This window comes from Trypanosoma rangeli (assembly GCF_003719475.1).
Source record: "Trypanosoma rangeli strain AM80 chromosome Unknown Tra_15.4_contig_00054, whole genome shotgun sequence".
In the NCBI taxonomy this organism is placed as follows: Eukaryota; Euglenozoa; class Kinetoplastea; order Trypanosomatida; family Trypanosomatidae; genus Trypanosoma; species Trypanosoma rangeli.
Genome location: NW_021705797.1, coordinates 33483 through 56447, shown reverse-complemented (window position 1 = coordinate 56447; position 22965 = coordinate 33483). Strand labels below are relative to the sequence as shown.

At 55.0% G+C, this 22965-nt stretch overlaps 9 protein-coding genes across 9 annotated transcripts, besides 20 other annotated features; all 9 read left to right on the top strand.

Annotated features, from left to right (window-relative positions):
- Positions 1-9: 9 nt before the first annotated feature.
- Positions 10-185: a sequence feature (A-rich).
- Positions 186-366: 181 nt separating this feature from the next.
- Positions 367-3102, top strand: TraAM80_02404 (putative DNA repair helicase; the record flags this gene model as incomplete). The annotated part of the gene is made up of 1 exon (XM_029379408.1): positions 367-3102. One exon carries the CDS (start codon positions 367-369, stop codon positions 3100-3102), a length of 2736 nt encoding a protein of 911 aa, XP_029240797.1.
- A 247-nt stretch (positions 3103-3349) lies between these two features.
- Positions 3350-3373: a microsatellite.
- Positions 3374-3494: 121 nt separating this feature from the next.
- TraAM80_02403 (uncharacterized protein) lies at positions 3495-4955 on the top strand (the record flags this gene model as incomplete). Its single annotated transcript, XM_029379407.1, has 1 exon — positions 3495-4955. One exon carries the CDS (start codon positions 3495-3497, stop codon positions 4953-4955), a length of 1461 nt encoding a protein of 486 aa, XP_029240796.1.
- A 171-nt stretch (positions 4956-5126) lies between these two features.
- Positions 5127-5155: a microsatellite.
- Positions 5156-5353: 198 nt separating this feature from the next.
- On the top strand, positions 5354-7432 carry TraAM80_02402 (uncharacterized protein; the record flags this gene model as incomplete). Its single annotated transcript, XM_029379406.1, has 1 exon — positions 5354-7432. One exon carries the CDS (start codon positions 5354-5356, stop codon positions 7430-7432), a length of 2079 nt encoding a protein of 692 aa, XP_029240795.1.
- Positions 7433-7657: 225 nt separating this feature from the next.
- Positions 7658-7694: a microsatellite.
- Positions 7695-7838: 144 nt separating this feature from the next.
- TraAM80_02401 (uncharacterized protein) lies at positions 7839-8981 on the top strand (the record flags this gene model as incomplete). The annotated part of the gene is made up of 1 exon (XM_029379405.1): positions 7839-8981. The coding sequence occupies one exon, from the start codon at positions 7839-7841 to the stop codon at positions 8979-8981; it is 1143 nt and encodes a 380-aa protein (XP_029240794.1).
- Positions 8982-9249: 268 nt separating this feature from the next.
- Positions 9250-9291: a microsatellite.
- A 98-nt stretch (positions 9292-9389) lies between these two features.
- Positions 9390-9440: a sequence feature (GA-rich).
- Positions 9440-9456: a microsatellite.
- An 897-nt stretch (positions 9457-10353) lies between these two features.
- Positions 10354-12738, top strand: TraAM80_02400 (uncharacterized protein; the record flags this gene model as incomplete). Its single annotated transcript, XM_029379404.1, has 1 exon — positions 10354-12738. The coding sequence occupies one exon, from the start codon at positions 10354-10356 to the stop codon at positions 12736-12738; it is 2385 nt and encodes a 794-aa protein (XP_029240793.1).
- Positions 12739-13010: 272 nt separating this feature from the next.
- Positions 13011-13051: a sequence feature (A-rich).
- Positions 13052-13229: 178 nt separating this feature from the next.
- Positions 13230-13244: a microsatellite.
- Positions 13245-13281: a sequence feature (A-rich).
- Positions 13282-13292: a microsatellite.
- Positions 13293-13445: 153 nt separating this feature from the next.
- Positions 13446-13496: a microsatellite.
- Positions 13497-13670: 174 nt separating this feature from the next.
- Positions 13671-13695: a microsatellite.
- Positions 13696-14078: 383 nt separating this feature from the next.
- Positions 14079-14104: a microsatellite.
- A 22-nt stretch (positions 14105-14126) lies between these two features.
- Positions 14127-15323, top strand: TraAM80_02399 (exonuclease; the record flags this gene model as incomplete). The annotated part of the gene is made up of 1 exon (XM_029379403.1): positions 14127-15323. One exon carries the CDS (start codon positions 14127-14129, stop codon positions 15321-15323), a length of 1197 nt encoding a protein of 398 aa, XP_029240792.1.
- Positions 15324-15827: 504 nt separating this feature from the next.
- TraAM80_02398 (megakaryocyte stimulating factor) lies at positions 15828-19340 on the top strand (the record flags this gene model as incomplete). The annotated part of the gene is made up of 1 exon (XM_029379402.1): positions 15828-19340. One exon carries the CDS (start codon positions 15828-15830, stop codon positions 19338-19340), a length of 3513 nt encoding a protein of 1170 aa, XP_029240791.1.
- Positions 19341-19889: 549 nt separating this feature from the next.
- On the top strand, positions 19890-21053 carry TraAM80_02397 (uncharacterized protein; the record flags this gene model as incomplete). The annotated part of the gene is made up of 1 exon (XM_029379401.1): positions 19890-21053. One exon carries the CDS (start codon positions 19890-19892, stop codon positions 21051-21053), a length of 1164 nt encoding a protein of 387 aa, XP_029240790.1.
- A 279-nt stretch (positions 21054-21332) lies between these two features.
- Positions 21333-21749, top strand: TraAM80_02396 (cofilin/actin depolymerizing factor; the record flags this gene model as incomplete). Its single annotated transcript, XM_029379400.1, has 1 exon — positions 21333-21749. The coding sequence occupies one exon, from the start codon at positions 21333-21335 to the stop codon at positions 21747-21749; it is 417 nt and encodes a 138-aa protein (XP_029240789.1).
- Positions 21750-21782: 33 nt separating this feature from the next.
- Positions 21783-21815: a microsatellite.
- Positions 21816-21920: 105 nt separating this feature from the next.
- Positions 21921-21962: a microsatellite.
- Positions 21963-22094: 132 nt separating this feature from the next.
- Positions 22095-22112: a microsatellite.
- Positions 22113-22217: 105 nt separating this feature from the next.
- Positions 22218-22252: a microsatellite.
- Positions 22253-22537: 285 nt separating this feature from the next.
- Positions 22538-22564: a microsatellite.
- Positions 22565-22682: 118 nt separating this feature from the next.
- Positions 22683-22712: a microsatellite.
- Positions 22713-22965: the final 253 nt, after the last annotated feature.

Sequence of the window (22965 nt, the reverse complement as noted above, 5' to 3'; positions counted from 1 at the left end):
GGGGGTAACTTTCTATTTTTATTGGTACTAGTTTTATTGTTTTTTTTGTTTTTTTTCTATTTCTTTTTGTTTGATTTCTTTCGTTCCTCTCTCTTTCTCTCTCTTGTGTTGTATGTTGTTAAGTCCGTATTTTGTTTTTGTCTTTTGTTTGTTTTAGTTCTTTTTTTTTTTTTTTTGTTGTTGTTGGTTTGCTTCTTCTGTCGACGGCTTAAGATGCCTCAGGGGGTTATTGTACCCACACGACTTGTTTTACTTCTTTCCGTCTATGTGCTTATTCCCGAGCATACGCCTGCTTTGGATCCCGTGTTTTTTTTTTGTTTGTTTTTGCGGCAACACCTGCGTTTGACGTCTCAGGAGACGTGCGAAATGTTTGTTGGGTCGAACGGGAGCCTCCTGGTGAACAACGCCCACCCCGCGTACCCGCACCTCGTGGACTTCCTCACGTCATGCTGCGAGCCCGTCTGCCGCACGCTGCACATGAGCGAGTATGTCATCTCCCCCTCGTCCCTTTCCGCGGCGAGCGCTGAGGGGACGTACTCGACGGCGATGATACGAAACGTCATTCGGTACTTTCGCCTGGACGAGCAACACCGACTGCCGGTGGACTTGGAGAAGTTTGCGTCGCTCATGCGGCGATTGGAGGAAGTGGCAGACGTGGCGTCGGAGGCGGCACAAGTGTTGCAGCAGCTGCAGGGAAAACAGGAGGCGGAGGATAATGAGGTTGGGCTGAAGCGGGTGAAGAAAGAGAATGGTGAGGCGGCCTCATTGGTGAAGCAGGAAAAGGCTGAGGAGGCGGCCGTACCAACGCGCCGTGTTCTCTCGCTTGTGCGGGGCGTCGTGATTCGGCCGGAGCCGCTTGTGTCTCGTGCATTGTGCTGCCCTGACGCTCTCCGTGCCTTGCCACCGGACCTTGAGCAGATGCTCTCGGAGGAGGAGCGATCGTCGCGGGTACGTATTGTTCTCCAGCCACAACTGCGTTCCTTCCAACGACATCAATCGCATCTGCAGCAGCAGGCGCACCATAAAGATGAGGAGAGGCTTGCATACTTTCTTGTGAGCCAGGACCGGAAGCACCTGGAGTTTCTGGTTAGCCACCTGCAGGAGTTTTTGGTGCCTGTATCCCTCCATGGTGTGATGCGGTGGGTGCTCTCTGACGTGGACCGGGGCGTGGAGGAGAAAAGTGTCGTGGAGAGCGGTAGGGCAAAGACGTTGCGCAGACTTTTTGACACCCCTCCGGCGTCCTGCGCGTCTACGTTGGGTAATGCTGGCGGCACAGGGAGGAAGTATTCCCGCCTAGTTTACAAGAGCCAAGTAAAAGATGGGAAACTGCGCAATGTGCGGGAGCGACTCTTTAAGGAACTTGGCGTCTGTGCGGATCTCTTCTATGACTATGGCCAGGATGGCACCCTCGCCGTGCGGGATTTGGCGCTTGTTGAGGATGTGCGTTTGCGTCCTTATCAGGTGGCGTCATTGGAGCGCTTTCGTTGCGGAAACAAGGCCCACCAGGGGGTCATTGTGCTGCCGTGTGGGGCGGGGAAGACGCTTACGGGTATTGGGTTTGCGGCAACCCTAAAGAAGCGGACAATTGTCATGTGCATAAATGTCATGTCTGTCCTACAGTGGCAGCGCGAGTTCCTTCGTTGGACGAACTTGTCGGAGGAGCAGGTGACGATGTGTATTTCGGATAAAAAGCAAATGCCAGGGGACGTGTTTATCACGACATACAGCATGCTTGTCGCACGGCGGCCTGGTGTGCCTGAGCGGGAGCAGCGGGAGGATGCGAAGATAACTGCCCGCATCCTTTCCAGCGTTGAGGAGCAGGCATGGGGACTACTACTGCTGGACGAGGTGCACACCGCCCTCGCCCACCACTTCCAGGAGGTGCTCAACAAAGTCAAGTACAAGTGCGTGGTTGGCCTCAGTGCTACACTCTTGCGTGAGGACGACAAGATTGGCAATTTGCGGCACCTCGTGGGGCCAAAGCTGTACGAGGCCAACTGGCTGGAGCTAACACGGGCTGGGTTTCTCGCCCGCGTGGAATGCGCTGAAGTACAGTGCCCGCTTCCTCTGCCTTTCTTCACAGAGTATCTAAAGAGTCAGGCGGAGGAAGACCCGTTTGCGTGCCGCGGGACAAATACACTTGCCCGTGCTGTGGTGTGCTTCAATCCGTACAAGCTGTGGTGTGCGCAGGCCCTGCTGGAGTTCCACCGCAACCGATCCCCCCCAGACAAGGTCATCATTTTCTGCGATGACTTGGAGGGGGTGCATTACTACGCGCAACATCTTAATATTCCCTTCATGGACGGGCATACCTCGGAGATCGAGCGTGCTAACCTCCTGCAGTACTTTCAGCACTCCAGCGACGTCAACGCAATCATTCTCTCTCGCGTTGGCGATGTCGCGTTAGATCTTCCATGCGCATCGGTTATTATTCAGCTATCCGGGCTGGGTGCCTCACGTCGTCAAGAGGCGCAGCGACTGGGTCGCATTTTGCGTCCTAAGCCACCCTCACTGGACAACACATGCTCCTACTTTTACACACTTGTGTCGCAGGACACACATGAGGTTCAGCAGAGCTATGGGCGACAGAGTTGGCTGCGGGATCAGGGCTTTGCGTATCGCGTGTTGCAATGTGATTCCGTACTGAAGGAATTATGGCGTACCGGGGGTAAACCCTGCTGCGTGGGACATCCACAATGGTGGTATGAGACACTAGACCGTTCGGCACTGTCCGCAGTGGGTGGCAAAGGTAGCCTTTGGATTCCATTTTCACGACAGGCCTCGCGCCGCATGCAGTATTTCTTTGTGCGTGGAAGAGAAGGCTGCGAACTGGACTCTCCCTTACTTGCTGACACCCCACGAACAGAAGAGTTAGCTGTTGGCGGTGTAGAAGAAAGGTGGATTGTGCGCTTCAGTGCTTCCAACGCTCCAGAGACGTTTGGCACCGTACAGATGGCCGAGGACAACCCAACCCTGGTGCGCCGTATCTGTTTTGGCCCGCTCGATAACGAACACGACTGCCTAAAGGAAGAAGGAGACTGCGTCGAGTATGTGCTAGAGCAGATGCGGTGTTTGGTCAAGAAACGGGCAAAGCCGCGATGAGAGGTGAGAGTGGGAGGGATGGTATCTCCCACCTCTGAGCCTGTTCTGCGCGGTTTTGTTGTCTTCTTTCTTTGCTCTTGCGCGTGGAAGGACGCGAAGAGTTTTTTTCCCTGCCATCTCTTCATCCGTCCCTCCACCGCCTGCATTAACCGATACCGGGGGTAGGCTGCTGCCGCCGCATTTTTATTCGCGTCCACCTCTCCCCACTCGCTGCTCACCACCAACAGTCACAGACATGTCTGACGCCATTTATTTATTTAATTATTTCTTTTCTGCGGTGTGCGCCGAGAGGTGCCACATCCCTTCTTCCTTTTTGTTGTTGCCGCCCACACATCACGCGTGTCTGCAGGAGATTCTACAGTTTGTCGTAGTAGCAGGAGGGGCCGTAGGAAATGGAGGCGAGAGAGCACAGTCAAGAACCTGAGCGTCTTCCAGAGGCCCGCCGCGCCGAGGACGGAGTGGGCGACGGTGGTGAAACTGCGGAAGCGGAGAAGCGTCAAAGTGAGCTTCTGCGCAGGAAGGTGGAGTTGCAGCATCGCATACAAAACCTGCGTGATGAGGAGAACGTGCTGCAACATGAGAAGACAGTTAGGTCCCTCGCAAAGGCAAAGGAAAAGAAACTAGCGACCGCTGCAGCGCAGAAGCAAAGTAACAAACAAATCCGTAGTAGAAAACCACCAAAGCGGCATCCTCCGGATCAGAAAAAAAGTTCACTGGGCGCTGAGAGTGCCAATGCTGGGATCACCAACACCGGCAACGACGGTGGTGACGCCACCGCGGGTGGCAGGCGCGTAAGTAAAAGCGACAGTGGCACTCTACGTGCAAGTTTGCGACCCATACCTTCCTTCCGCCAAGGTGGTTTCACTGGGGAAAGGCCGGGCCAAGGACAGAAGTCTTCTGTGCTTGCTGACATGGCGGCGGTGGAGGGGTCAGTGGAAAGCGGCAACTTTCCCAATGTGATTCCCGCCCCCCCGTACCCCCGCTGTTCCTCGGATGACGCAATAGAGGAGGAGAGGAGTGTGAAAGAGGAAAACCATGTGCTGGACGTGGACTTTTTGTGGATTATTCGCTCGGCGCGGCTGCATGAGTGTGGCGGGGAGGTGCAGGTGGAGGCTGCGCACCGTGCCCGGCGGGAGAGGATGCAGGCGACTGAGAATCGCCAGCAGCGATCTTTGCGGCGACTCAATCTTGTCGACGAGATGTTTTCGAAGGCACTAGAGCGTCGCATGCGGGCGATGCAGAGAATTGCTGCCGATCCACCCGCCGATCGCCTTATTGGCAACCATGTGGTGCAGCACATTCCTGTGTCAATGCTTCCGGGCCAGTTGAAGCAGACGGCGCTGACGCTCATGGCGGGGTCCACAGGGGAGGGCGTCCAGAGCCCCAGCAGTGCTCCTTCCCCCACCGGCGCCATCAAAGACGCGCCTGGGGGGAGAGTTTTCCTTACCGCCGTTGACATGGCGGCGGCGGAGAAGCAGATAACGGCGCCAACCGACGCCCCTGATGCGGAGGATGCATCTCAACAGGCGGAGGGGAAAACAACGACCTCTCCGAGGGTCAATGACATTGATGAGGACAAACTTCTTCGAGAATGGCGCGAGCTGGGCTACACTGCTGTGTACCTTCCGGCGACAAGGCGATTGGTTTATCCAGACGCAGATTGTCCTATAACGCGGAACACCAAGAGGCCGTACTCACCCAACGCTTGCATGCAGAAGTACATGCAGCCATTACCGTCGGTTCATTTGGTGCAGCGACAACTTCCACCTGAAGCCATTTTAGCACACAAGCGGGCGAAGTCCACTGGAAGACGCCGTCTGTTACCATTTATTTCTGTTGCGCGCAATAAGTAGCATCGCCGTATATGCAAACTCCGCTTTATTTATATTTATATATTCATGTCTATACCTGTAGTATGCCTTTGTTTGTTTGCTTTTTTTTTTTTCGTCCCTTATGATCTGGTGTTTTGATATTGATTTCTCCTCCTCCTGTTTACATCTCTTTTTGTTTCTCTCTCCATCTCCATATATATATATATATGTATGTATATATAACATGGGTGCATGTGTGTGCCTCCAACTACGTCTGTGTATGCTTGTAGCCACTTTTCTCTTGAATCTCAATAACTCTCTACGTTCTCACTGCATTATCGGTTTTTGTTTTTGTTTTGCATTATTTTTTTCTGGCTGTTTTTTTTTTTTTTTTGTCACGCACAGGCCCGCGTGGACTCGCCCTTGACTTGGCTGCACTCATGCGGGCTATGATTCCCCCGGAGCTGCGCGCCCTGGCGCGTGTGGTGAGCGACATCGATAGCAGGCAGTTTCCCGAGCTCTTCACGCCTGTTGGACTCAATCCGCCTGTGCAGGAGCTTGAAATGTTGCTGGCAGAGATCACCGGGGCACCCCTTTCCGCGAAGGAATTTCGACAGTTTCAAACAGTTATAATGGAGGAGAGACACCACCTGCGTGGGGTGGACCTCACAACGGTGGCGGAGTCTCAGGTGGGCACTGCCCTCTCTCTCACCTCACGTCTGGATACTACCTGCACAGAGGCGGAGGTTCCATTGGCACACGTCTTTCCTCACATGAAGGAGGCTCACAACTTCTTTGTAGGCATTACATCGTTCAAATGTTCGGTGAATCAGGCCCCCGTATTTTATCGTCTTTCCGATGCATTATGCACCCTGCTGCTCCGTGCACTGGAGGAGCTACAGCGTTACATGGATGAAATTTTGCTTTGGAACCAGGGACTTGGTGGGTTAAAGGGACGATCCAAAGGTAAACCATATGCGGAGGATGGAGAACAAGAAGATGCGATGCTATGGGTACGTGAGGGTGTGTGTCTCCCTGCTGAATTTGAGTGTGCCTTTGCCGATATTGACGGCGATGTCGGATTCCACTTGGCACACCTGCGCTGGTATGTGGAGGTGTGCCAGCAGTCGATCTACTTTGATTCAGGCGCGTATTTGGGCGACGTTTCCGTGCAGAAGATTTGGAACGCCTACGTGGGGAAGGAGAGGCCGGCATGTTTTGTGGAGAACTTTTCACCTGCGCTTCAGCTTTTCCCTGAGTGGTCTCGCGTGCCGATTATGGAGGCCGTTAACTACCGGGGGTGCGGGGTGGTTTCACTCTACACCCTTAAGCGCCTCCTTAGCATTTGGGGCCCCTTTCTTCTTTTGGATCGCAACATGAAGGATGACATACGGGTTGGGCTGTTTGAGCTTGAGCACTCGCTGGAGTACCAAGAAAAGGCGTTTGCGCGGCGCGAGGACGCGAAGGAGGGGGATTGCGTGGCCACGCTGACCAAAACCCCTGGCGAGGTGGTGGTGCTCGTCCTTCTTCGCCAGTCGAAGAGCTGTGTCGGCGACGAAAACGGTCTGACGACGTGGAAGATACGCTTCACTCAGCAAACCGGGGCGTGGGTGGCGGAGAGACTCACCATGGCGGAGTACGACACCGTCTACGACGCCTGCTGCGCGTTTCCGGAACTCTTTCGCCGGCCGTGTGGGAAATGCTACCAGCTCGTGGAAACTCCGGAGGCGGTACCCCTGCGGGCGGACTTTAACAGCGCGGTCGCACACGCCGTCTGCGGCCTGCACCGCGCCTGCTTTCGAAATAATAGTCGCTACGTGAAAACCCTCTTGGAGCGGGGCTTGGCGGTGGTGGTGAACACCACCGTGACGGATCCGGCAATCTCAACCCAGTTCTCTTGGACACCTCTGCTGTGCGCCGTGAACAACCCCAACAGTGACCCCGGGGAGGTTGTGCGGATGCTGCTGAGCGCCGGCGCGGACGTGAACATCTATGACGAGGCTCAATGCACCCCGCTCTACTACGCCATCGCCAACGGTTATGTGGATGCCGCACGCGCGTTGCTCGAGCACTCACCGCACCTTCGAACGTCCAATTTATCTGTACCGCTACTCGTGGCGCTCGGGGCGCACCACTTTCACGCGTGCGAGAGCGACATCCGCCGCCTCTGCGACCTCATCCCGTCGGCCGACATGCTACAGGTGCTTTTGTCGTATGAAAGAAGTCTGCCCCTGCTGCGGCTCTGTGTGGACATCATCACTGGCAAACTCAGCGGCGATGAGCGGCTGCAGCGGCCCACCGATGAAATCTCCATTTGGTCCCCCAACGGTGCGGTGGAGCTCCGGACGCCGGAGGAAGAGCAGTCTCTTATCGGCATCATTGCGTACCATAGCGAACTCTGCCAGCAATTCCGAGAGGACGTCTCAGCCGCCGCACGGCTTCTGTACAACCACTGCTACTTCCTTTCATGCAGGGAGGCGTTCAAACCCACCCTGGAGAGCCGTGAGGCTTCCTCTTGACGCGTGCGGCTGCGTTTCACGCAGGTAAACAGTAAAAAAGTGCAATGAGAAACAACATTCCTTTTCTTGCTCACTTGTTCGTGCGTGCAGGGGTGAAACAAGCAATGACGACCCGACCAATAGGCGAGCGGACATCGGGGACACATGTATACTTTGTTTTGTTTTTTAAAAACTGTTTTCTGCAAAGGAACAAAAGACTTGCGTGAGAGGAGATGGGCTCCAGCCGTGCGTATTGTGTGCATGCGTCTGTGTGTGTGTGTGTACTGGACGCACTGTTGTAGTCTGCTGCACCTCATTGCACTTCTGCGCACATCCTCTTGTCTGGGCTTTCTTTACGGCGTTACGTTTTGCGGTGTTTTTTTTTTTTTTTGCTTCCCTCCTGCACTTGGCCACCTGCCAAAAGGGTATGCCGCAGCACACGAAGCGCGCCATGGCGCAACGGAAAGCCAACAAGGAGCGTAGGGCGTGCCAATACGGACAGCGTCCCGCCGCATCGCGACGCGGCAGAACGTGGCAGGGGCCGCGCGCGCAGGAGGGGGGGCAGAAGCGCAGCCATGCGCCGTACGCCAGCATTTACGACGAGGCGGACCCGTTGGATCGTCAGCTGTTTGACTACATCATTGTGGTGGACGTCGAGGCGACCTGCGAGGAAAACAACGCCAACTATCCGCACGAAATCATTGAGCTTCCAGGTGTGCTGATTGACGTGCGTCGCGGCGTTGTAGACAAGCGGCGTTCGTTTCGCTCATACGTGCGGCCGTGGCGCAACCCCGTGCTTTCCGACTTCTGCAAAACGCTGACCGGCATTGCGCAGGCGGACGTCGATAACGCGCCGGACCTTCCGGAGGTGGTGAAGGCGTTTGAGCGGTGGTACCGTGCGACGATTCCGGTTGGGGCCAAAGTTGCGTTTGCTGCGGACGGCCCGTGGGACTTCAAGAACTTCATTTACGAGCACTCCATCCTGCGCGACCACGTGAGTTTCCCCAACATCTTCTATGAATACCTTGATATTCGCACGACGTTTGCCCACCACTTTAATCGTGGTTCACCGATCAAGTTAGACGCCATGCTGCGTCGGATGCAGCTGCAGTTTGAAGGTCGTCCTCACTGCGGCTTTGACGACGCGGTGAATATTGCGCGGCTCGCCGTGGCGATGATGCGGGCTGGCTGCGTCTTTGACTTCCTCATCAGTATCCCCCTGGAGGACGCGTACCACTACCCTCTAGGCGACTACCCGCTCTACCGCCGCGAAGAGGGCAGTGGCCGACTGGACCCCGACGTCGTAGATGACATCGCCAAACGGTGCTACGGTATGGAGTACTTCAGCTTTGGGGAGCGGCATAGGGAGGTGGTGCTTCAGTACCGCAAGAAGCATCCCCACCAATTTCGTGGCATGACCGTTAAAGAAATGGAGGAGAGGTTGCACCGTGGTAGACTGGCCATTCGCTGTCGCTTGGTGGTGCTCTGCACGCTCGTGATTGTTGCCGCCGCAATGCTGCTCATTCTGCTGTCCACACGGATCTCCCGATGGTGGGGGCGACTGCGGTAAGTAAACCCATTACATTGCAGGATGCAACTACGTTTAAAGAAAATAAAAGCAAAACGTGGGAAAGTACATGCATTTATATTTCCCCTTCTTTTTTTTTTTGCGTGGCGTGGGGTGCTGCTCTGTATGTGTCTTGGTGGGGCCATTGGCATCTGTACGGTTAACACTTACAACACGCACAAATATTATGGGAGGTTTTTCTTCCTTCCGTGGCTCCCACCACTCAGGCTGAGAAGGTGGTGAGAAGACACATCGCAGCAAATGACTTGAAAAGCAAAAAAAAACAACAACAACAAACAAACAAACAAACAAAAACGGGCAATGACTGGATTCGCTTCCTTCTGTGTCTGCTGGATTATCTTTTGTTTTCCGCAGTGGATGTGGCTGCTGCGCTTTGATGATGCCTTTGCGTCTCTCTTTTTTTTTATATTCTCTTTCTCTCTCTCTCTCTCCCTCTCTCTCACACACACACACACACCGCCGTCCTTGGTAGGAGTAGGAGGCAAGCAGGAAGGGGCGGCGAGAAGGGGGCAGGGGCGCCGGCTGCCAGCATTGATACAAACCGAAAAAAAAAGGCATACAAAGCATTTGTGCACTGCACACTCCCACACTCCCACCCACACACGCGGTTGCTAGTCAAACTACACACACGTGGTAGGAGAGGGGGCGAGGGAGAGAACGAGTTCAGTGAGAGAAGAAGTGAGTGAGTTGCAGAGTCTCAAAGAGAAGGCCCCACTCACAAAAAGAAACAAAGAAACAAAAGAAACGCGCGAAGGAACAAGGCAGGAAATCAAAAATAAAAAAAAAGGTTAGGAGGACCCGTCCACGTTTTACACAGACGCGCCCCGCGGTGTGTACAACTTATTCATTTTTTGTTTCCGTTTGCCGTTCCGCATACTGCTGTCGGTGTTGCTGCCGTGCGTGGTGGTGGCCTTTTTGTTGCTCGGGGAGTCGCTTGCCGTCGGCTTCAGTTCTTTTGCTTCCGGTCACTGGCAACGCGTGGGCGCAGCGGCGTGGCCTACCGACTCCTCACCGACGTTCTTGTGTGCACACGTGTGTGGTCTCCACACACGCACGTGCTCGTAGGGACGAACGGCGGAAGCAGCGGCGTCGCGCCAAACAAAATCAAAAGGGGAGTGCGTATCGGGCCGGCGAGGGGGCAAAACGAAAGTGAATCAAAGCAGATTTGCTGAAAAAGTAGGTAAAAGAGAATCAGGCAACGAAAACAGGGGACGGTGAAAAGACGGAAAAACAACAAGAATAATAGGAAGAGGCAGGGAGGAAATCATTAAGAGGCAGCAACGATCGACAAGTGAGAAAGTAGTAGTGGAAGAGAGAGGCAAACGGTAAGAGCAGGGGAGAAGCAGGTTGCGTGATGAGCGCAGATAACATGCAATTCCACACGCATTCTCCGCGGGTTGAGCCACTGGAAGCGCTCACGAACAGCAGCGCGAAGCAGACGGGACTGCTCGAGGGCGACCATTCCGACGGCGTGTCGAACACCCAACAGTCGCCATCGGGACATGCAGGGGCTGAAGGCCGGTGGTGGACGCCTTCAAAGAAGGCGGAGCGACGCGTATCTGCTTCTGTCATGCCTCGTACTGGCCTCTGTCACGGCATTAAGGATGTTGCGAGTTTCAAGTTAGAAAAGTGCCGCGTGGCAAGGTCCCTGGCCATCCAGTGGCTCTCTTTGCTGATGCACAGCCCACCAGACGCCTCCGCACTTGAGGCTTACCGAAGGCTGAAGCTGCAGCAAGGGCAGCATCAAGGTAGCAAGGGGGCAGGGTTAGTCAAGAATGGAGGAGTTGCACACAGGGGGGCTTTATTTGTGGAAGTCGCGAGAAGAGGTGTCGGCTCTTCCTCTTTTTCTTCTACTGCCGCTGCCACTGTTGGCGTTAATGCCGTTTCAGATGCTGGTACCCAACATGAAGGTAAGATCGGTTCGAGTAAACTTCAGCCTTGTGCAGAGACGTTTGAGCTTGTACCCGTGGATGAGCAGTCTGTTTCAGAGCTTATCCGACTGCTTCGCGAGATTGCTTTGGTGGGTGCCTCACTGGGATCCCTTTTGCCTCACAAAGAGGGAGCTGGGATGAATGGTGTGAGTTCTTCACCCCCCATCGTGGGAGGCAGTGAGACGGGCGCTGCGGATGACAGGGTGACAGGCTACAGAGCCAGTGCCAGTGACAATGGCAGTGTCACTGGCAGCAGCAGCAGTTGTAACTGTGACTCGCTCTGCACTGTGACTGATAATCATTGGGAGGATATTAAGTCCTGCCTTAATGCTTTGCAACAATTGGTGCAGAATCGCGAGGAATTGACGTTGGTGTTGGACACCCTGCTGGGCAGTGACTGGTGCCCAGACGACGATTCGTCACCAAACGAGTTGGAAGGTTCATGTCCTGCTGAGGTGCTGTTGCCACCGTCGCAGGCGACGAGCTCGGCGGGCATTGCGTTACAGCGGGCATCGTTCCTCGCTGACGGGGCGACGGCGCACGGACCGAAGCACCAAGAGGAAGTTGAGGAGGCACAGCAACAACAGCGGCTGGTTTCGGATAATGTGAAGACGAACACACTCAATCACAAGGCCGTTCCTTTTGAGTCGCGGCTGCATTCTGTTTTGGCAAGTCCTCCATTGAGTGCGGCCCCGTATTATTTTTCACGGGGATCCACATCAACGCAGGCGGTTGACCCGCACACGGCCTCTCCCGCCTCTTGCGCCTCTTACACAACCACGCCATTGCTTCAGTGCAGTGGTAGTCCAGTGGAACCAGCGGGCTCGGGTATGACGCCTGTCACTACGGCAGTAGTAGGCAGCATGACACCTTCGACGGCACCCTCCTCATTTTCGCCCGGCACAACATTCAAGCTGGAATCCCGTGAAGACATGCTTCGTCGCCGTACGGCTGCAGCCGCGGCTGCGGCCCACTATGCGCATAACAACTCTGGAAACTACTATGGCAACCGATCACGTGGTCCTTGGAGCGGTTCTGGTTCCCCGCTTTTGCCTTTTATGAACCCTGTTGTGAATCCGTCGCATTGCCCGTATGATTACCTGCTTGTGTTGGATTTTGAGGCCACCTGCGAGGAGAGTATCCCACCATCATACCTGCACGAAATTATTGAGTTTCCTGTGGTTCTTGTTGATGTAAAACTGCAGCGAGCTGTGGCCGAGTTTCGCCAGTTTGTGAGACCCAAGGTGAAGCCCCAACTGAGTGAATTCTGTCGTCGTCTGACGGGTATCCGTCAGGAAGACATCGACAATGCCTTGCCACTAGAGGAGGTCATTCGCCGGTTTGAGCGATGGCATGCAAATACCATTCCCCCTGGCTCTCGCACTATGCTGGCCACAGATGGTCCCGCTGACCTAAAGGAGTTTATGTACGTTCATAGCGTCTCACGGCAAGGGATCCGCTTCCCCAGCATGTTTTACCAGTGGATCGATGTGAAGCGTTTCTTTGCACACTTCTTTCAGTGCCAACAGGGCAAAATACGAGCGATGCTCGATGCGTTGAACTGCCCCTTTGAGGGGCGGCTGCACAGTGGTATTGACGACGCAAGGAATGTTGCGAACATTGTCATACGCATGCTGAAACTGGGATGCTCCTTCTGTGAAATTCCACTCAGCCGCTTGCCGTACGGGATGACGGTTACCACCGCAAGCCTCGTGGCGCCTGAAACAGCAACGGCCACAACGGCGACAGCGACGACGATAGGGCCGATATCATCGGCTAAAGATACCGTGAATGCCTCCTCAGCCTAGTCCAAGCTGTGGCAGGCAGGCAGGCAATGGAAAATCCAGACGTGAGGTGAGGGGACGCCAGGATGGTGAGCTGGTCTATCTACCTACCTATCTATAGATATGTACACGAAGGTGCTTTGTGGGTTGTGCTTCCCCACAGCATGTGCTTTTTTGTTGTAGTGCGTGGCAGAGGCGGTTTTTTAGTGAGTGTGATGGGTCGAAGGGGCACTGATGTACTTTAAAAAAAAAAAAATTCCAATGGGCGTTGCTATTTGCGCTTTTCCGCACTTGTGTTTTGTTTAGTTATTTCTTGTTGTTGTTTTTTTTTTTGTTTACGTTCTTTATGCCTTGGTTGCGCAGTGGAAGGACAGGGACAGGAAAGATGAGGAGGAGGGGCGTGGGGTGATAGAGCGTGGATGCGTGCGAAACGAGGGGTGGGGGAGGTGAAGAGGCGATAGACTTTGGGCTGCAGCGATTGGCGTTCTGTCCGACTTTCCTACGCTGTACTCTCTTTGTCGTTGACAATGTTTTTTTTTTGTTTTTTGTTGTTGTTGTTGTTGTTTTAGCTTTGTCGTAGGTACGATGCCTTGAGCGCAGAAGTAGCGGCTTTTTTTTTTTTTGGTGGGGGTGGGCGGGACCACCTTTTGTGCTCACTGATGCAGCTACGGCAACGTAATCACTCCTCTGCTGCCCTTTTTTTTTTATTGTACAAAAAAGAAAAAAAAAAGGTGTTTTTGTTTTCGTGTGTATCTGTGCGTGCGGTATGTGTGTGTGTGTGTTTTTTTTTTTTTTTCTTCTTCTCCCTACGATTTTTGCTAGGACTATGGTTGTTGTACCGGCCAATGCTTTGTGCGGTTTCTCTCCTATGAATGTGTGTGTTTTTGCCGTTTCCTTTCTGCCTCTTCTTATATACACGCTTGTGTCTGTCTTCATCTGTTGTCGATGTGTTTTGTTATATATATATATATATATATATATCAGTATCTATTTTTGTCTACAGCCACGGATGGGTGTGGGCGCGGGCATAGATACATGAGAGGGTCTTCTAAGCCCATCTCTCTCTCCCTCCCTCTCTTTTGGTGTGGGAGGCACCGTAGCTAGGCCTTGCTGCGTGATTGCCTTTGCCTGCTCCTTTTATTCTCCTTTGCATGTCGTCTGTCGTTGCCACCCCCCCGAGCGTGGTCAAAAAAAAGAAAAAACAACAACACCTGTGACAATTTGTCGTCACTGAACAACTTCGGACGTTATCAAAATGCGCCAACACCTTCTAATTTGTAGTCCGGGATTTAACGACTAGGTGCGCGGGCGGCAAGCGGCGAGGGCTCGTTGTTGTCGGAGCGGAATTAGGCGAGAGCAAAGCGCACAGCCAGACACACACACACACACAAGGTGAGAGAAATAAAAGGGCGATGAGAGGCGCGCGTACACGGGACCAGCCGGCGGAGGTACCTTTGATACGGGGGGAGCTGCAGCCATCCCTGACGAGTGCGAGGGGCGAGGCGGATGATAGCACCACGGACGATAGCGGTACCAGTGCCGCGGAAGGCAGGGACTTTCTGCGCGGTGTAGGCACGAGGTTTGACATTCTCCTGCAGGGCACCAGCAACCTTGGTGAGGCGGAGCACAAAAAAATAATACGAGCGGCGGAGAGGAAGACGGCGGACCATTCAACCGGCGTGAGTGGCGCCGCCAATCGTCGGCACGGCTCGTCGTCGCAGGGCAAACGGCGACTTGTGCCACAACCCTTTTCTCACCTCTTGGTGTGCGACTTTGAGGCAACCTGCGACAGTGCGAGCGCGAGCTACCCGCACGAGATTATTGAATTTCCCGTGGTTTGCGTAGACACTGTGGATTTGTGCGTGGTGGCGGAGTTTCACTCGTACGTGCGACCCATGCGAAACCCACGTTTGACGCAATTTTGCACTGCGCTGACAGGCATCACACAGGCGCAGGTGGACGCGGCCCCAACACTGCCAGAGGTTTTGGGTCGCTTTGAACGCTGGTTGCGGGAGGTGGTCTACCCACTCTGCCGTCGGTGGATGACGGCGCGGCCGGAGGGGCTGAGCAACTCTCTGCAATCGCAAAAGCGCCACTTTACATATGACGAGAGACGTAACCCGGAGTGGACTGACTGCGAGCGGATGATCTGCATGGTGACGGACGGTCCATGGGATATGCGGAAATTTATGTACGAATGCAGCGTGATGCGGGACGGCCACGAATTTCCTCCACTTTTCTACCGCTGGGTGAATGTGCGTCACAGTTTTGCAGACCTCTTCCGCATGCGCCCACGCAAGCTGACGGACATGTTACGGAAGTTGGGCTTGCCGTTTCTTGGCCAGCCGCACAGCGGCATTGATGACTCCCGCAATATCGCTCGGATTCTCATTGAGCTTCTGAGACGTGGCTACAGGGTGAATCGTATTAGCACCATCAAATACATCAACACTGCTGACGCCGCAGCAGTGACGCAGCTGCTGGAAGAATTGGGCGAGGACGGCTCGAGACCAATTTATACGAAGGCTGAAGGGAAGAAGTGCCGCACATGCGGCAGTAACGCCACCTCCGCTGGAGGGCGCCGTAACAAACGGCGTCAGGCGTGCTGACGCATGTGCGGACAGTATGTTCTTGAGCCCCTGACACCTACAGAGAGTACTTTGCTGCTTTCTCTCCCCTCTGCCTGTCTGACTGTTTTACGTTTTGTTGTTATTCTTCACTAATTTATGGACCTCCTTCACTTTCTTTGTCTTTTGTTTCTCCTTGTGTGATCTTCTTTTCCTTTATTTTCTTCCTGACTTGTGTCTCCTCCGTATTCACGGTAGGGGCGTTTTGGGCGTCGACCCCTACACCGCCTGAAGAAAAAGAATTTGTTGCAGTATCCAGTAGAGGTGCACACTAGAGAAATAAGGAGAGGTAGAAGAGAGCGGCGGGGATACAGCAGAGCTGGGCGCCGCAGTTGTCTGGAGCTGTCACTATCAGGTCTTGACGGGGTTGCGTGGCTACTAGACGCGTGGTGCACGCTGAGAGGGAAGCGCGTAGAGAGCTGGCCCGTGCCGGCACGACAGTGGCATATTTGTGTAGAGTCATAGAGACGGTGAGGGGCGAAGGGAATGGAGAGTCGTGCGAGAGAGTTGTTTCGTATTGACGTCTCTCGGGGGAGTGCGGCGGACACCCCACTCACCGCATTCGCCGTATCGAAGTCCCCATATATTGTGCCTTCTCCCTCTCCGGGTTCCAGCTCGCTGGCGCATGGCCTCGAGGCCCAAGAGAGTTTTGAGGAGAACACGTCTCAGCAGGGTCCGCGTAGCGCCGCACTTCTGCGTGAGACCGGGCAGGAACAAACGTCCCAGCGGCGGCAGGAGCAGCAGGGTCAGCCATTTGTGCGAGGCACGCTCACGTCTCCAGTGCTCAGTTTGCGTGGTGACTCACCGTCGTTCGTTAGCTCCCGACCGCACTCCCCGCCTCGCATACGTCCCACCAGCGAACTTCTGCCAGCAAGGGATGCGAAGGACGCGCCACGGAGTGCGCCTACTCTTGTACAGGCTGAGGATGATATGCTCCACGGGGCTCATGCTTGCTCAGCCCAACCAACGGCTCAGCCACGGAATCGAATGCCGTCGTCGTGGCTTGGTGACCCCACTCAGGAAGGAGACTCGATATCTAAAGTTCTCGGGTCGGTGCCCTCTGTTGCAGCGGTGGCGTCTGAAGAGAAGGCAGCACGGAGCACCACTTGTCGCGTGTGTCCCTTGTGCGGCGTCTCCGTGGTGCTGGTGGGGACGTTTGTTGAGCACCAGGTTCAATGGAACGAGCATGTGGCGTCCTGGATGCATCAAAGGAACCTTCAGTTGCGCACTGCGACTCAGCGCACGGGTTACAACCCTATTGAGAGCACGGCTTTGGCGTTGACTCCGCCGTTTTTGTCGGGAATGCCGAACACAACAGAGGACATTTCGGCATCGCCGGTGTTGCTGCAGCCAGATGACACCTCCCCCGAGGGCATCTCACTGCTCCGTGCGATGGCGTTTCCGACTAGAGCAAAGGGATTGGAAGCTCAGGCGTCTGCCCCCTCGTCTCAGGAAACGAGGCAGGATACCGCTTTGCTTACCTCCTCTCCCTTCCATGTGTTTAAAAATCTCTTCCCGGGGGCGAACCCCCCGAGTACCTCGGAAAACAACAGCAGTGGTGAGGATCACATGGGAATCGACCACACCAAAGACTGTCTCGCCCCCCTTTGGAAGGCTGGCGATCAACAGCAGAAGACGATACCGCGGGACGAAGCTCGCGGTGCGCCACCACCACCACCGGCAGGGCGTCAAAGTGACGGTGCCTCGAACAAAGGCAAAGACCCCTCGCGAGCGATGGAAGCAGAAGAAACTGACCATGCCGCTTCCTCGAAAGTTTCTGAAAGTGTGTCGCTGCGGGAGGAGCTTGCAAGAAGGAAGGATCACCAGTTAGAACGCACACTCACGAAGTTTCTGATAAAGAAGGAAGATCAACGGCTGCTTCTGTGCTTCCGTCGCTGGTTCAATCTCATGTTTGTGCGGATGGTAAACGGTTCATCCTTCCTTAATAGATCCCTCCCAATACACGGGCCCGTGGCGGCGGCGGGAGCAGCAGCAGCAGCAACAACAACAATGCCAGTTGTCACAGATTCGGTGAAGCCTAGAGGCGAGGAGGGGGATCCATTGCTTGGTTGCGATGTAACTGAGAGGCGGCGGGAAAACACTTTTGAGTCTGCCACCCCATCACGCACGGGGCGCAAACATAAAAAGGACAATAGAAATCGGAGCAAAAGGGCGACTGGTGATGGAGGACGCGGAGGCGCTTTCATGGCGTCACGAGTTAAGGGTTTTGCCCATGTCATGAACAACTCCTCCTCAAGCAGTGTGGAGGTGGAGGTGTCGAAGACGGATGTGAGTTGGCACATTCAGCACTCGGCGCGACCGCCACACGACGGCGGGGAGAGCGACAGTGAGGCAACCTCGCGGAGGTGCTCCTTGGAGAGTGATGCAAGCATTCAGGTGTTGCTATCCTCCCTGACACCGCGTTTACAGGAACGCGTGCGAACCGTGCTCCGGGGTGAGCCCAGGCGATCACGTGCGTTTCCCAAGACTACAAATGTTTTGAGCGCCATGCGGTGTTCCTTACTGGACCAGGCACTATCTCTCTCTGCATCGCCTCTCTTGATCAACGACGGAAACCACCGACGCTCCTTATCCTTGCCGACGACGCATATCACGCAGGGCGGTTTGGATGACGTGATGCATGGGATAAGCGATTCAAGGCGAGGAGCTTTATCGTCATCTTTGACTTGTGCGTCGCCACACCAAGGAAGCGGCACAGCAAGAGAAATCAAGCCAGAATCAGACGTTCTCCATAATGTGTGCGCTGTTGCAGGAGTGGATATGGTGGACACGCAGGACATTCCCGTGACCATAAGTGTGACAGCTAGAAATGTTTCACCACCACCTACGGACCCGACCGCGATGCCTTGCTTGCGGCAGGGGGAGCCGTTGGGCGGCTCATCTGGGTGCAGCACCTCTGCTGGGGCGCGAGGGTCTCCGCTGCAGCTGCACAGTCGGGGCTCGTTGGAGGGGCATCCAAAATTATTTTCCAAGGTGGAACCGTTATCTTCGTCCCCGTCGCAGCGTCGTGGCCTTCTCTTTGAAGGCGTGGAAGAAAGACTAGATTCGGCTCTGCGTGAGAGTTATGCTAATCAACCTCCCCTCTTGCACCAACAATGTGACGGGCAGAGACACAGCAGCTCTTTGCGGCCCCAGACAAGGCGTGGAGAGGTGTTTTTGGGGCGGGGCGGAGCGCGGGAGACGTTTAAAGGTATTCCTGGGGAGTGCTACTGCTACCGCGACGGCGCGTATCACCGCGTGTTGGACCCGACCGCCGAGTCATGTTACGATGCACGGGGCAATCAACTGCCGATTTTTGTTGTGCGTCGCCCTACATCGGCGGTTACGTCCCCGACACGTCGCTCGCCCGCGAGAACGCGTCCACAGAGTCCCCTTGGACCGGCTCGCCTGAATCCGTACTGTTCCGTCTGTGTAAAGCGCTATTGTATTGTTCTAGTGGATGAGTTTATGCGGCCGGTGGCCGCCTCGCCAAGCCGCCAAGGGAGAGGGACGTTATGCAACGGCAGGGAGGTGCACGGCTTTGCTTGCCCCAGCAGAAACGCGCGATCTCCAACCTCTCGAGGAGTGCAAAATCCGCTGCTATCGAGGCCTGCCCAATTGTCGCCGCGGCGCACTTTTTCACGGGGACGGCAGGACCGCCCTGCCTCATCACTATTGCCACGTCGTTGCTCACCAGCGACAAAAACGGACTTTGCTGCGGCGACAGTTGGCGAGCATGCATCTGCGAGACCGAACTCTGTGAGTGCTGCGCCGCCCGGTGAGTCCGACTCATGTGAGGTCCACCACCAGGACCCCACGCCGGAGGAAGAGAAGTGGGTGCAGCGACAGGAGCGGCATTTGCGCCGGCGGGTGAAATCGCTTCTCTGGCGAGAACTGCCGCAGTGTCGCGGCAGCCAACAGTGGGCGGAATACCTCACATCCCTGAAGGAGGCGATGCAAACGTTAGAGGCGTTGCGTTCGGGGTCAGGTGCCCAATAGATGAACATAATGTTTTTTTTTTGTGTTGGGAGTTTCTCTCCCTCTCTTTTTCTATTTTCCCTGTGGTTTGTGTGTGTGCGTGTGAATTGCCACTGGTGGTTCTGTATTTTTTTTTTTTTTTGTATGTGTGCTTTTATTCACCCGTAGTTGGTTTGGAATGTTTTTTATTTCATCCTGTGCAGCCTGACCGCTCTTTACGCTGATTGTCTGACTGTCTCTGCGTGGAAGAATAGGGGACGATGATGCACGCATATGTGTATGCACCTACTGTAGTGCGCATCTCGCCCCGCAGTTGTGAAGGATGCACGAGACCGTGTGGGTCACTTCTGCTGCCGCCGTACGGTTGGGCGTCGTCATGCACTTCCCACTTTTTTGTTTTCGTTTTTAATCCAATCGGCCAACAAGCAAAGAAAGGAAAGAAGGAAAACAAAATCGATGCAAGGCGAAGGGTCTCGTGCGGCTTGTGCGTCTTTGTCTTTCAGGACACAGCCGCCACCTCTCTTGCATTTGGGGCGTGCAATCACACCGCAGAGTCTCCGTCGCGCGCGAATGTACGTGGATCTGCTTGCTAATCCGCCACCTTCACCGCACCCTTTCGGGGCCTTCCTTGAAGAAGCGGCGTGTTTGCGGACCCGGGCAGCCGCGGTGGCATCACCTAATACTGCGCGAGGCGCAAACGACAGTGAGGGCGCGTCATCAGGGTTAGTAGTTGCTGGGGATGAAAATGCAGAGCCACCTTCGTTGCGGGAGTTGCTGCGAAAGGAGCACGGCTACTCTGCGGGGACGGCGATGCACCGCATTTGGGTGGAGTGCCCGCAGGAGTATCTGGCAGGGATGGCGCGGCGGATTGCGGATGTTGTCTCGACGTGTGTAATGCCTCTGCTCGCCAGCGAAAAGAACGGAGGAGGTGTGTCTCCCTCTCAACCTGAGACGATCAAGGCGAGTGGGACCACGCCCGTTGCTGGGGCGGAGCGAGACCGTTATGACATCCATGTCCGCTTTCTCCCCTCGTCCGCTCCCCGACTCCAGTTTCATGCACCCATCTCGAAGGTCTTCTGTGCGGAGGTGATTGTGCGAGACGTGGAGGCGCTGCAGCGACTTGAAGAGGATGCAGACCTCCTGCGGGTGCAGTACACTTCGGTGGCGGCGGAGGGGCAGACGGTTCAGAGCGCGTTGGCATTTTGGCGGGGCGTCAAGGTGGATGCGGTGGTTGAGGACAGCGAGGGGCTGTCAGCTGATGGTATCTCGTCGGCCATCGTGCTAGGCCGAACCAGCGACCCGGGTAATACGAGGCGTGTCCGCAAGACTTCGGCGGGGGAGGAGCGCGCTGCGTGGATGCAGCCGCCTGCAAAGCGTTCGCGACAGGCGACGACTAGTGCCGCTGCGGCTGCTACTGCCAGTTCCTCCAACACGAGGAGGCGAACGGCACCCCAAACGACGGAGTCGGAGGCACCGCAAGTTTTGCTGCAGAGCTCGGCGGGGCTTGTGGCGGTGTTTTATCTTGCATTCAGCGGCGCTCTGTACACCGGCGTGGTGTGCGGCGCGGCAGATCCACCCACGTCCCCAGCGCCACCCCGCGTGGAGGCTAGCTCTGATGACACCCTGGCAGAGAAGCGGGTGGAGGCGACTGCAACGCCGCAGGATGCTGAGCCCGTTCTCTTCCTTCCCTGCGCCTCCAGCACCAGTTTTGTGTGCGGCCTACTCGGGCTGTAGAAGGCACCGCGCCTGCTGTGGTCACTGGTGGTTACTATTTTTCTTTTTTGTTTTGAACACTTCTTGGTGCGTGTGTGCAGGGCTGGTTTGATTGCCGCCGTGGGCGCCCATCACATCACGCTGTTCTTTCCACCTTTCCGACATTCACCCACCCACGAAGAAGCAGCAGATTTCACGAATCCCAGCGGCAAAGCAAAAGGGCAAACAACAGTAGCAACAGCGCTATTACTAGCACCAAGTTTCTCACAACCAAGCAGCTCATCAATCAGTTAAGCAATCATGGCCATGTCGGGTGTTTCTGTCTCCGATGAGTGCGTCAAGGCGCTCACGGAACTCCGGCGCAAGAAGTCCCGCTACGTCATCCTTCACATTGTTGACCAGAAGACCATAGACGTCAAGGCCGTGGGTGAACGGAACGCTGACTTCCAGAAGTTCGTTGACGCTATTGACAAGTCCGCCCCCTGCTACGCTGCGTGCGACGTCGAGTACGAAACAAACGAGGGCAAACGCGACAAGCTCGTTCTTATCAGCTGGAACCCCGACTCGGGCGCCCCGCGCACGAAGATGCTGTACAGCAGCAGCCGCGACGCGCTGCAGGCGTCGACGGAGGGGTTTCAGCCCATTCAGGCGAACGACGTCTCGGAGCTCGACTTTGAGGATATTGTGCGCAAGATAAAGTCACACCGCAACTGCTAGGCTTTGACCGCACTGACCAATAATGAAGTGGGAGGCGTGTGCGTGGACGGTGAGCGTGGGGGTGGGTGGGAGAAAATACGGGGGCCACGTAACCACCGACACGCACGAACAATATGGACGATGCCAGAAAAACAAAGAAAAAAAAACGGGGAATGCATGAAGAATAGCTTGAAAAAAAAAAAAAAGAGAGAGAGAGAACAAAAACAAAAAAAACGACAAGGTAAGGCGGAGAAAAGGAAGGGGAAAATGGAAGCAGAGGGAATATGGTGGTAGGGCGATGACGCCGAAGCGCTCAAGCGAGGGAAGGCGAGGAGAGCAACGGCAACGGAGGAGGGTACAGAATTAATATATATATATATATATGAGTCGAAGCCTTCCTTGATGAGGCAGGCATCGGTTGAGGCATTATCGTCAGGATTACAGACAGACGCACAGCGGGGGAGATTGCGGGCATGTTTTTGCATTGCAGTGGCTGTGGTGCTGCGTGTGGGTGTGGGTGTGGGCCGCACTTTTATCTGTAGCTTCCAGAAAAGAATTGGGGCTGAAGCGGAGGAAGCAAACGCGTGGGGCGGTGAAGGACGTAGAGAGCACTTGGACCAGTGCGGGGAGCATACTTTTTCTTTTTCCCTCCACACAACCCACACGCATGCCGAAGGGAGGGAGTGAGACGGCTTATTTGGCCCCCGCAATCGAAAAACAGCGACGGCGGCGGCCGCGTTGTGGGGCTCCGCGGGTTTGTGTTTGCTGCATTTTTTCTTAAAGAAAATAATAAAAATAACAACAAAAAATTGTTGTTGTTGTTGTTTTTTTTTGTTCGTCTTCACGGAAGATGAGACAGGTGGACTTTGTGTTGCTTATCTCCGGGCCTTCGTTCTTCAGGACGGGCGGCCATGCGCTCACCTCCCACAGTTTTTCCTTGCCTCCCTGCACAACGTGTTTGTTTGCTTGTGTGTGTGTGTGTGTTTCCCATTCCCTCCTCTTCCTCTCTGCCTTGTGCCGCAGGAGGTCCCGGATGCCTGACGACCCCTGTGTGGTGCGGGAGGCCGACGATGATGATGAGGGAGAGGAAGGATCCCTGTACAGCATTCTGCGATGACTCTTTCACTTCTGTATTTGCGTTTGTACACACACACATATACACGCCCGTGCGGTAGCCTTTAGAAGGAGCCACGGGTAAGAAAGGAATATAATTGCGTGGGGAAGGTTTTAAGAGGGG